Source organism: Myripristis murdjan, chromosome 11 (assembly GCF_902150065.1).
Source record: "Myripristis murdjan chromosome 11, fMyrMur1.1, whole genome shotgun sequence".
Lineage (NCBI taxonomy): Eukaryota > Metazoa > Chordata > Actinopteri > Holocentriformes > Holocentridae > Myripristis > Myripristis murdjan.
In genome coordinates, this window is record NC_043990.1 from 30,012,745 (window position 1) to 30,024,239 (window position 11,495).

At 39.7% G+C, this 11,495-nt stretch overlaps 1 protein-coding gene and 1 long non-coding RNA gene across 4 annotated transcripts; both read right to left on the reverse strand.

The window, feature by feature from the left end:
- Window positions 1-656: 656 nt before the first annotated feature.
- c11h6orf47 (chromosome 11 C6orf47 homolog) lies at window positions 657-6,656 on the reverse strand. Of its 3 annotated transcripts, none has more exons than XM_030063264.1 (3): window positions 6,389-6,656; window positions 4,720-6,060; window positions 657-2,472 (listed from the first exon to the last, which is right to left on the reverse strand). In XM_030063264.1, exon 2 carries the CDS (start codon window positions 5,626-5,628, stop codon window positions 4,738-4,740), a length of 891 nt encoding a protein of 296 aa, XP_029919124.1. In that variant the 5' UTR covers window positions 5,629-6,060; window positions 6,389-6,656; the 3' UTR covers window positions 657-2,472; window positions 4,720-4,737. The 3 variants fall into 3 exon arrangements, with proteins under 3 accessions (XP_029919124.1, XP_029919122.1, XP_029919123.1); XM_030063262.1 differs by having other exon boundaries at window positions 4,720-6,066; XM_030063263.1 differs by lacking the exon at window positions 657-2,472 and adding an exon at window positions 4,159-4,530 and having other exon boundaries at window positions 4,720-6,066.
- A 1,140-nt stretch (window positions 6,657-7,796) lies between these two features.
- LOC115367498 (uncharacterized) lies at window positions 7,797-10,389 on the reverse strand. The gene is made up of 8 exons (XR_003928922.1): window positions 10,286-10,389; window positions 9,471-9,515; window positions 9,221-9,273; window positions 9,057-9,108; window positions 8,813-8,865; window positions 8,487-8,516; window positions 8,263-8,301; window positions 7,797-8,141 (listed from the first exon to the last, which is right to left on the reverse strand). It is a non-coding gene; the product is annotated as an uncharacterized LOC115367498 (long non-coding RNA).
- Window positions 10,390-11,495: the final 1,106 nt, after the last annotated feature.

Below are 11,495 nucleotides of genomic sequence, written 5' to 3' on the forward strand. Positions count from 1 at the left end.
CTAAGAGTGACTAACATGGAACCTGTTGTACAAGTTGAGATTCATCAGGTGTGTTCCTCTGCACCGGGTTCTCACTGTAGCCCTGATCTACGACTTCTTCCACTACTTGTTTCTATGAGCGAAAAATGTTCTTCCTTCATGGTTTGTTAATGTTTTACAGTCTACGTCCCATTATGGTTGAGCTGACATAATATCTAATGCAATCAATGGGTGAAACAATTCTAAAAAAAACAAAACAAAACAAAAACATTCTGCTATATTCCCATAAAACAGCCTGGTTTCCCCTGAAAATTACTAGCATTTACAACCATACTAGCATTTATTTGGTCCCAAGTACATCAATCCAATCTAACACAAAGACACCCCCTTCATGTTGTCTGGTCTTAACATAAAACCAATACTGTGGAAAGGGCTATGGTTTAAATATATATGAGCAATTCTCAGGCTGCATTTGAATCCAAGTGGCTAGTAGCAGCAATATTCTTAGCTTCTGCTACTCTCTATTGGTAAGGATGAGAGATCTCTTTTCCTGAACTGGCAGACTCAAGGGAAGAACAAAAGCATGTCAAAATAACCACACATGCCTCATGTACAGAAGACAATGGACTCCAGACAGTGAATAGAGGAAAAACAAAGCTGACTGTATAGGAACAAACTCAAGACAAAGCAGAACAGTTTTATTTTGCCAGTAGGACCAATTATCAACTCAGTGTACAGTGACAGACATGGCAATTTTATAAAATGTACAGTTAGAGGTCTCAGCAGATACTTTTTCTACCTCAAGTTATTAATGTACAACTAATATGCTTGGGATTTTCCCTCATCCAAGGAATTAGATCTAGATGTCATTCACTACAGTGATCCAGCACTTGTTAAGTGTATTGGCTACCCTTATTACAAAAATATCTTCCTTTACAAAAGCTTATCACGGTTAACATCATTGGGATAACATCTTTATAACACGGGCAAACAATCAATTCAAGGCAAAGACCTGTAGACATTGTATCAGTTTTTTGGGGTCCCACTGTTACTGTGAATTTGTGAAGCAGACAGCTTCAGTTCCACTTTGCTACAATACAAAAATACCCAAGACCATTTCCAACATTCTTAAAAGCACTGATGCAGGTAGGCAAACTCAAAATCAGAATACTTATCAAGAAATAAATCAGGGGCTTATGCTATAGAGAAAATTATAAATATTGCAAGTCATATGTAGTTACAGATATGTAGTGTGCAAAATGTGCTATTGTGCACTTAGACCAAATTAATTTTACAATTTGAAAAACATAGGATTTTATCATTTGTGCCTTTGGAAATAAAATGTGAAAAAAAGAGGAAAAATATGAGGATACTTGTAGTGAAGAATTGTGGCTTGTGTTTCTGATAAAAACAAAATATTGTGGCACAGAAAAATGACATAAGGCAAAACAAGTCAGTACAGATAACAGGTATCAAAAAGTGCTGGTATTGTCAATATTCAAAATATTTGAACAGATAAGGACAAGCAAGAGCAATATTGTGAAGTTGTCAGTTTTCATATTTGAGAAATCTCTGTAATGTTTTTGTGTAGGAATTGTGTGTGTGTGTGTATATATATATATATATATATATATATACATACATACATACATACATATATATCTGTGTGTCACTATAACTGACATTTTGATACCACTTCAAATGCTGTCAACAAAGACTGAATTCTAAAATATTTATAAATGTTCACTACTTCAACAACATTGTGAGCCTGGAGTTAAAATGTGCTTTTTAAAATTGTTTTATCCAAATATTCATGCTCTGATTCATGATATGATTCAAAATCCCTCAGAAAATTTTACAATTCCAATGTCACACAAGCTGAAGTTTATTTTTTCAATATACCCTCTAGAGGACTTACCATACAGACTGGGATAGTTGAAGGAAAAGGATTAGCATAGACAATCTCAGTGTGGCTCTCAACATTGGACTGCAACGGTGCAGCCAGAGCAGAAATCATGCTGACAGCATCAAACAGGAACCAAAAATGATACAATTTCAGCAAAAGAGCTGGCAAAGGCAAACTGAAAACACAATCTCTGTGAATAAGTTTGTGTGATGTTCTGTAACACAACTTCTTGAATAAAGACAGTTGTTGCTGATTTGCTGTGGTAAGGTAGTGGTATCATACGTTTTTAGATATTAAACAGTGTAATACCATTAAAGTCAAGCAAGGACACTTGAAAAAAAGGGGAGTGGGACAATAGTATTGAAAATAACATGGAATCAGTACACCTTTGTGAGTTTGTAGTAAATGTGTTGCAATGCCTAACTTCCATTGCAAGTTGCAGTCCAGCAGTGAAATGTGTGCTTCAGTCTCTCTGCAGCTTCACTGTACATCATGCCAAACATCTGGAAGGGATTTAATCCAAATAGGATTCTCCTGGCATTAGTGGTCTCCCGAAAATGATGGCGACCTTCCTCAATTTAAGCCACCTGTGATAAAAAAAAAAAGAAACATTGTCAATTAATAGATAATCTGGAGAACAGGGCTCTAACAGAGTTGCTAGTCCAGTGTCGGTGCCTGGTGTGCTTGGGATCTTGCAGTTATGGACGACATATCACATTATGTTTAGTTACCCCCAAGACATTTCCAGTCTAACTGGTTGAGGCCAAAAAGGGGTGGGGTAAAACTGGCAATCGCCAGTTAATGTTTAACCCTCTGAATCCCAGGAGTCTGTGGGTGGGCTTTTATGTTAAAAGACTTTAATTAACCCTCAACATGCAAAATCACTGGTGTGGTTCTTCAAGGTGTCCTGACATAACCAATCATAGGCCCCGTTTCCATCTGGCATTAACATCCGTTCTGGGTGATCCAATCACAAGTGGACAGATCTAAGTACAGGTGTAAACAGCACGCAATGCCTTCATGCTCAGGCAACAGAAGTGGCCTGGGACTCTCTTGTCTGCATCACATTTGAGGTGTAAACACATGGGGCCCAGGACGCGTTAACATGATGTCCTCTGTCTTAAGCTCTGGTCCAGAACAAGATTTTTCGACACCAGTCAGACAATCACTTTTCCAATAGAAAAAGAATCTTACATCTGCACTCTCAGCTGATGGATCAAATACAAACTGAAGTGCAGGTTGACTACAAAGCAGCTGTTTAATGAATAAAAACAAATCCTGACACTGATTTCATCATCCTGAGGGTTTAGGGTTTTTTTTTTTAACCTCGTCTGTAATTTGTGACACATCAGATTCACTGTGGAAGAGTCCCGCCCACCTGCATATTCAAACATTCAAGTTCAGTGTCAGGTTCAGGTTGATTTATCCACCGCAGTGGAGAACCCGACTCTCTCCAAACCACTGTAGTAAATAATCTGACCCTGAGTGTGATTGGGTCCAGCCTGTAATCATTTACAGATGTGAAATATATCATTAGTAATTGACAGCACATTAAAATAAGGCTCTAGTGAGCAAAGATGTCTCCTTTCCTTAAATGCCTGTTAAATGCCACTTTATTATTACCTCTATTTTTTAGTTTTTGTGTGGAACAGAACTAGCAAAATAGGAATGTCAGTGTACAATGTAACAGTCTGTTTTACTGTACATATGACAATAAAACTCTCCCCCTCTCTTGCCTAAAACAAACAAACAAACAAAAAAAGAACAAAAACAAAAACAAAACACTAGCAAATGGAAATGATATATGCTTATCTCGGAGAGCCTATCACAGGTGGGCAGGCCAGACGCATGTTTAACACCGGATGGAAACAGGGCAATAATGTGACATCATCTGTAAATGCAGCACCCTGAACACATCTGGACTGGTCAGGCAAACTAGAAATAAAAGAATTCCAGAAATGCTTGGAAAAGTAGGAGGAAAACACTTTAGAGTTAAAAAAAAAAAAAAAAAAAAAAAAAAAAAAGACTTGTTTTGGTACATGGCCTCTATCCTGTTCTGGCCAATTCTGGACACACAGTATCTGATGCAGTTTCCACTGCTTTGTCACAAATTTTTTTGAAGACTTTCCAAGCAAAAGTTAAGTCACACCACAGTAATTAAGAAGCTAAAATCCCAAATAAAAACTTCACATCACAAGACCATGAGCATCCAGATCTGGCTATTTGTTCAGACTTAGCCATGAGTGAGTTCATAAAGCATTCTCTTGTATTTGTACCAAAGGTTTTTTTTTTTTTTTTTTTTTTTTTTAACATAATGGAGGAAAACAAGATCACTGACTTTGTATTACACTGGAGACAGAGGATAATTAAAGATTAAAAATAAATGATGTGAAGACGTCCTATTCATATCAGCCTTCTCCTACATCACAACCTCAGGCAAATAAATTCAATTATCTCGCTCTCCCAGAAGAAGGGTAAAATTCTCTCAGTGGTTCCAGTTGGTTTCACACCACTTGGAGAATGTCACAGTTCCTTTTTCTCTGGTTGCAAGTTTAAAATAGCTCCAAGATGGGCTTCCTGAATGTGAATGGGATGTGTGCCAGATGAGAGCAGTTCACATTTTAAATGTTCTTTTTGCACCTGGCCTAGAAATTCACAGAGCAAATGACAATTAAAAGCCATACATAAAAGCATCACTTCTGTGCTGCATTCTAAATGATAAAATGTGATCATTCTACTTTACTTCATTTATTTGGGTACTTGCATTAGCCTGTCAACCAAAACACAAAAACACAACATTTGTTAAGAGTTAACATTTTCAGCCAGGTACTTACCTAAATGACAGCTGTTACTCAAGGCATAATCTTGTCTTTTGCAGACACAAGCTTCTCTTTATGATCCCCGTTATCTTTCACTTCTTCATCTTCCTTGTCTTGATCATCTTTTTCCTCCTCCTCTCCTAGGATCACACTCTGTCGCACACTGACAGAGATCACCAAGGCTTGCACGATTCCATAGATCAAGGCAAATTGTGGAAGATACTCTTGGATCAACCAAAGCAATCCTGCCATTCCCACTGTGGAGACAAAAAACATGGCCATCCCATGAAACCACAGCTTCAGCGCTCCATGGACCCCCAAAACCTCCAGGATCAGCTTTGTAGGAGGGGACACAGTCCACAAGAAGCCAACCACGAACAGGTCAAACAAGTGGCGCAGAAAATTGAAGCAGATCTCATAGTGCTCCGGTAAAATTTCCCCCTTCCAGCTGTGTACAAAGAGTCGTAAAGGAGACACCAGCTGAGAGGAAGGAGGTGTAGGAGATGGTGGAGGAGTTCCATAGTCAGAAAACTCCCCGTCATTATCCGAGTCCCAAGCAGCTTGATTCCAACCAGCTATTTTCCTTCGTCTCACCCTACTTGGCTGAAGCTTTCCTGGCCAGAGGAAGTAGTTAGATGGATGAAACTTATCCCACCACCGAGGAGCGTGTTCTACTGTCTCCAGTTTCCCAGGACCAAGATCTTCAATTTCCATGGGCTGGAGCTTCTCCTGTGCCTCCCAATATTCTTCTACCAGACTGGTTTGGTCAATTTTGCGAGCTCCCCAGATCCAGGAAGTCAACCCCCTGTAGCCTTGGCTGCTGACCTTCTGGCCTTCTGCTGACACCACTGTGGTGTTCTCTGACACAGGAGATCTGCTCCATGGCCATACCCACCCCCATACTCTACTCATCACAGCCCTCATGTCTTTTCACTGGGTTTGTTTCACCTTGATTAAATGTGAACAAAATCTGGAGACATCAAGCTTTATGTTCTCCTCGTTTTAGTTGAGTGGGCAGCTCGGACAGTTTTATTAAAAAGCATGAGGCTAGTTGCAATACTTGTTCACAAGAGTTGAAGCCAGGCCAAACTTAGCTCCTCAGGCCATGGACACACCTGTGGGTGTATTTCAACAGTTAGGCTGAAACAAAGAGCCACCCCTCTTCACTAGCCACGTTAGCTCCTATATGCAGGAATGTCTTCAATTACATATCACCATTTCCCTTGGCGAGCTGGTCTGGTTGACCACAGGCTGTTTGGCTTGGTTCTGCTTTTACGTTTTTAGAAGCAGTAGTTGTAGTTATTTTAGTGGTCCAACTTTCAGCATATCTTTTCCCAAATGGCTTTCCTCCTCTCCCTGTGCCTGCCAAGGAGAAACCTTGTCAGTCAAGCATGAAAAAATTCCATTTCCACGTTAACATCGAGTAAGACATAAAACATTAGCAAGCCAACGCCTAAACGTTCTATGTTCAGGTCCTGACCAGCAGCTAGCAAATAACTCGAGCGAGTTTGACGTTTTCCAGCTGTACCACTTCTGTGACCTTAGTCACCAGGTATCATCCTCTAACGTTAGCATTAAGCTGGGGAAATGAGCTAGCAGGTTATGAGTGTTTGCAAGCTATTTTGCCCATTGTGTCCTCTGAGTTTCTACAACAGGCTACATCAGTGTGATAATGGAAGCTCACCTTCAGTAACGTAGTTTGCATGGCAGATCCTTGCTAGCTTTGTTAAGGTCCAAATCACGAAACTGCCGGTCGCTTCTTTCCTTTTAGTTCAGCCAACGTTCAGCCTTTAATACAGACACCTCTCCCCCCAGGTATCTGGCTACATTACAGTATGTAAATCTCCCTGCCACTTCTGGCAACACCTAACGTTAGAGCTAGCGCTGCTAGCCTCTTAGCTCATGAGGAAAGTCTGCCAGGTCGACGAAAGCGTTTGCTTAACTTGTCCAGCAGCCAGGGGAACACGACTACCGGTACCGACCTTCAAAATAAAGCCCCCATGTAACAACATCACCACCGATTAACCAATACCAGCACCAATGCTGGGGGCCGCAAAACCCCCAGATGACTATGAGCAGTGACCTTATGGAGAAATCTTGAGTACAAAAAAAGATGTAATTGCCAGTCCCAGATGTAACTTTCAACACATAAGCATTTACGTAAGACACCACTCATACAGGGCTTCCAAAACTATGTTGAAATGCTGAAGCATGTTGCCATTTTTTTTAAAAAACCAGTATTACAAAAGAGTCCATTTTCATTTATTTCAATAATAATTACTGTTAAAAGGTTGCAGAATTGGAGCCTGAAGAGTCCTTGGGGTCAGTCTGGCCATAAAATAATGAGACTTGGTTTAGGATGTTGGGAGGCAAAAGTATTTTCAATTGGTCTGCCACGAGTCCATGGGCCAAAGCCCAACATTTCTCCTTTCTGTACCACTCAAGGTGGCAATGTCTAGTTAATATTTTTTCAAAGAGCACATGTCTGCAGATATTTTGGTAAGTGGTAGTTTTTCTTTTTATATTAACCACCCTGTATACTAAATTAAATATTTGGTGTATATCCAACTTCAGGCTCAATTTCAAAGAAATAATTCTGTGATGTACTACCTAAGACATTGAGAAGGGTTATTTGGGCCCTAGCACACGCATACAAAAAAAAAAAAACTTCAGGTTTTACAATTTAGTCAGCCACACCAGATACCATCAGCTGAACTGGCAAGCTTCAGTGGTGGTAGCATATTTTTAGGAAAAAATATGTAACCCATGCTGGATATGTGCCAGCACCAAAAGCAATTTCAATGTACAGTGTAATTAAATTCATATCCAGAAACAAAATCAGAAAAGTCTACCACTTACAAAAGGTTATCATTCCAAAATATCTTCATACATGTGTCCTTCAAAAAAATTTTAATTCTACTTTGCAATCTTGAGTGGTACCAAAACCTTGTCTGGCCCACACACGTTTGATTTGCCCAAGTCCTTTCCAGGCTGGAAACATGCCATACTACCTGCCAAGCAGCACCATTTCTCTGTTGATGCATTTTATGGCAATCACAATTATTGAAGTCCTTAGAAAGAACTCAAGACACTGCTTTTCCATCACCTTTTATTTGAAAAGGTCATACCATAAACAAAGCTGCAGTAATGACAGATTATGTTATCACAAACAATACACTAGTTACAATTCATGATAAAACCCTTTAAAACCACAAGGCACCAGGAATGAATAAATTGCAATCCTATCTTGGCTTTTCTGAGGCAAGTATCAATTTAATGGGTTATTCAACCTTGTTCAGTAAACAGATTGAGTATAATTACAGCCTAGTGATTGCTTCTGTCACAGAGAAATCAATTTTCAAATTCTTCATGTACAATGACTTGACTTTCATTCTCGCCCAGACTTGTAGTTCCACTTCAGTGATAGGCTGCTGCATCTGTCAAAAGAAGCATTGTGAGCAGTGTTACATGGACATAGAAGTTTGGCAGCAATGCACTGTAAATCTAAGTCAAGCTTAGTCTGAAGCAACTTCCACACAGAACACATCAAAGACTTACCAGTTACAGACAGCTGCTGACTGACCGTGGCTCATGGATCTAAATAGGGCAAGGGAATGACAGTTTAGAACTAATTAAACCTGAAAACAGTTTAATGAGCACAGTACTGCTTTCAGTGCACTGTGAAAGACCTTCATGTTGTATTCAGAGACTCTAGTCTTACTGTGATCATCATTGAAGCATGTGACAACTTTGCATAATCATTCAACATGCTGCAGACTTACCATCCACTAGGTACACCATCTTCACTCAACCTGGAACAAAGCCCAAACAAACTGATGTCAAATTTACTGAACTGCACCCAAAGCATGTCTTTCAAGATACTCATTTACTTCTCTGCATTTAAAGCAATCAAAGTGACTCTGGTGGCAAAGGTTAAAGCTCAGGGCAAAACATGGCAGACAGGGTTAAAGTAATGACTCAAATTCAAGAATTTGACATTTTACTAACTCACTTTTCCATCACTGATCATCAATGAACAAATTAGACTGCCTTTAATATGCAAATATTCATACACATTACAGTGAAGACACTACAGCGTAATACCAACCTGGTTCATTCATTGTACTCCGACACTGGGCTTAGACTGGCATTACTGCATACCTGACAGAAAAACCGAGGTCACATTTACAACAATCTAATATGAATGAAAGCAAAGCAAAGGTGCAATAGTCTGAGTGTCTCAGTGCGCTGCGAGTAGACATCAGATAAGATCAGGTGAACCAAATAATGAATCATCATGGACACATTTCAGACATTAAAGTTCTACAGGAAACCTTGGACTACATACTTACATATGCAAACCACAGCACTGCTTGCTTTGAAGGAGTCTTCACTGGGAGGAAACTGCAAACACAAATGGCATACAAAATGCTGAGTGCACGGGGAACACATCATGCTTCCCCCAAAACCTATGCTTAATGAAACCAGCCAAAAGCTCAGAATGGAGGCAACTTACTTGTAAGGGTGGTCCTGGCTTAATCGTATCACCCATCATCCCACTTGACTTGCCTAATGAGCAAAAGAGAAGGTTATAAGAATCAATCCTTCAACGCTCTTTGTAGTTTCTATTGAAAAATAATATGCTTTCTCAGTGCACTGTGAAAGAGCTTCATGTTGCATTCAGAGACTCTAGTCTTGTGAAATCATCATCGTAGCATGTCTGTTTCACAACACCCCCCATCCCAGTGGCATCCCATCACACTCACCTTTGACCAAATGCCCTCAGCTGGTCTTGCCATTCTGTAGTGATCCTGAAATCAGACCAAATACAAGCTTTATCTCCATCACATTAAATATTCAAACTTGTGACCAGTGCAAGAAATATTGGTCCCTTGAACCTTAATTTTGCAAATTTGGCTACATTTTACAGTTTGGCAATCATGTGCTAGGACCACTGATATGGAGCCAAGTAAGGAATTGCAAAACAGTGACTGACTGCATTTCTATAGTGCTTTTCTACTCTACCAGCCCCTTAAAACACTTTACAACGCTTGCCTCATACTGATGTGAGAAGCTACCATGCATGGCAGCAAGCAGCCCATCAGGAGCAGTTGGGGGTTCAGTGCCTTGCTCAAGGAGCAGACTATCAAGCCAGGAACCCTCTGATTAGACAACTGCTCTGCCCCTTGAGCCAAACCATTCCTTGCAGCCACCCATCTTTAGAAAAATTAAAATTTAAATGGTTAGGGCCTAACTTTGGAGCGATATTTTGTTCCCTTGCTGATAAGCTAGCATGGCATGCTTTGTACCAACAGAACCTACTTTAAATCGATTAAGTAATTTAAAAAAATAAAAAAAAGAATCTTTTCCCCAGCCCTAATACATTTCTTTCTTCCTAGAACCGCAGCTGCCGTCTGTTAGCCAGTCTCTTGACCACGTGTTGGGACAGGCGGGGTCCTGCACAGCACTACAAGCCAACATTACTCTGCTAAATGTCATTTAAAGTCCTTTCAGTTGGCCAAAACAACCGTTTAACCTAAACAACACGTGAGCAGGACATAATACAAACAACTGCATTTACCCTCGATGCTCTCCAGAGAAATACAGATAGTGGAAGACACAGCGATCCCCCAGCAAACACATCTCTCGCCGCCATTAGCTAAAGACAGAAACAGTTTCCGCCCAGGCTTTATATAACCCTACTGGGGTCTTTCACAGTACGTAGGTGTCCCAAATACTGCCTGTTTTGTAGTGTATTTTGCACCAGCTGGAGGCTGCAGCTAGACTTACTTGTAGTATGAACGTGGTTTTGAATATTGTGAAAGTTTATTTATGAAATTGATGTAGTTGATATACTCAGGGAAACAAAGTGTGTATGCTAAATGTGCATATAATAAAAAACGAAACAATGTGAATCTTTATTTCAAAGAAGATAACATTGCTTATGAATAGATGAGGCACCAAGACACTAAAACAGATTAGTGCATATGAGAAATGCAGCAAAAACGAAACAAATCTGACAAACCTGACCTGTCATTGTTTTGAGCTTTTTTGTTTTGTGAGAAAGAAATCGTTCACATGAATGCAAACAAAATAAATAATTGCAAATGGTATTGTTCCATTTGCTTCATAAATACAAAGAATTGATTTATTTATTTTGTTTGTCTGTACATTTGCATTAGTGAATGTGAAAAAAAAATTGTATATTATACAATTATTAACATCTTTCCACAGCGCATATATACAAGAGCAAAGTAAGTGGGAGCAAATTCCAGGAGGCAAATTCACATCTGTCACTCTCTGACACTTGGAAGAAATATTTCACTGCGTCAACGTAAACCAGACCTCTTTTGCATTATTTGATAGAAGGAGTTGTTTTGGTGAGGACCAAACTATTTCCCAATCAATATTACTGACACAGTTCTTCATATTTATGAAGCAAATGCACAAATACATGTCAGTGATTCTCTCTCACAAACCAAAAAAGCTATCCAAACAATGAATGTATGCATATTTTCAAAGTCTTTACGTGAGTTTACAGTTGTTATCTTCTTTGTTCATCCTTTGAAATCACAAAACAGTTAAGAGTCACACACACAGAGAAATCCAATTTACAAACGCTGCCTGCTAACGTTGGCCAGAGCCGTCTCTCCAGTCAAAGTGCAAAGTCCATCCACCGTCATGTGTTGTAGGGTTGCCAGGTTTGAGAATGACGCCGCATTTATAACCCCATGGTTTTTAGACACATTTATAGGGGGTTAAGCAACTCGTACCTGGCAACACTTCAGTGC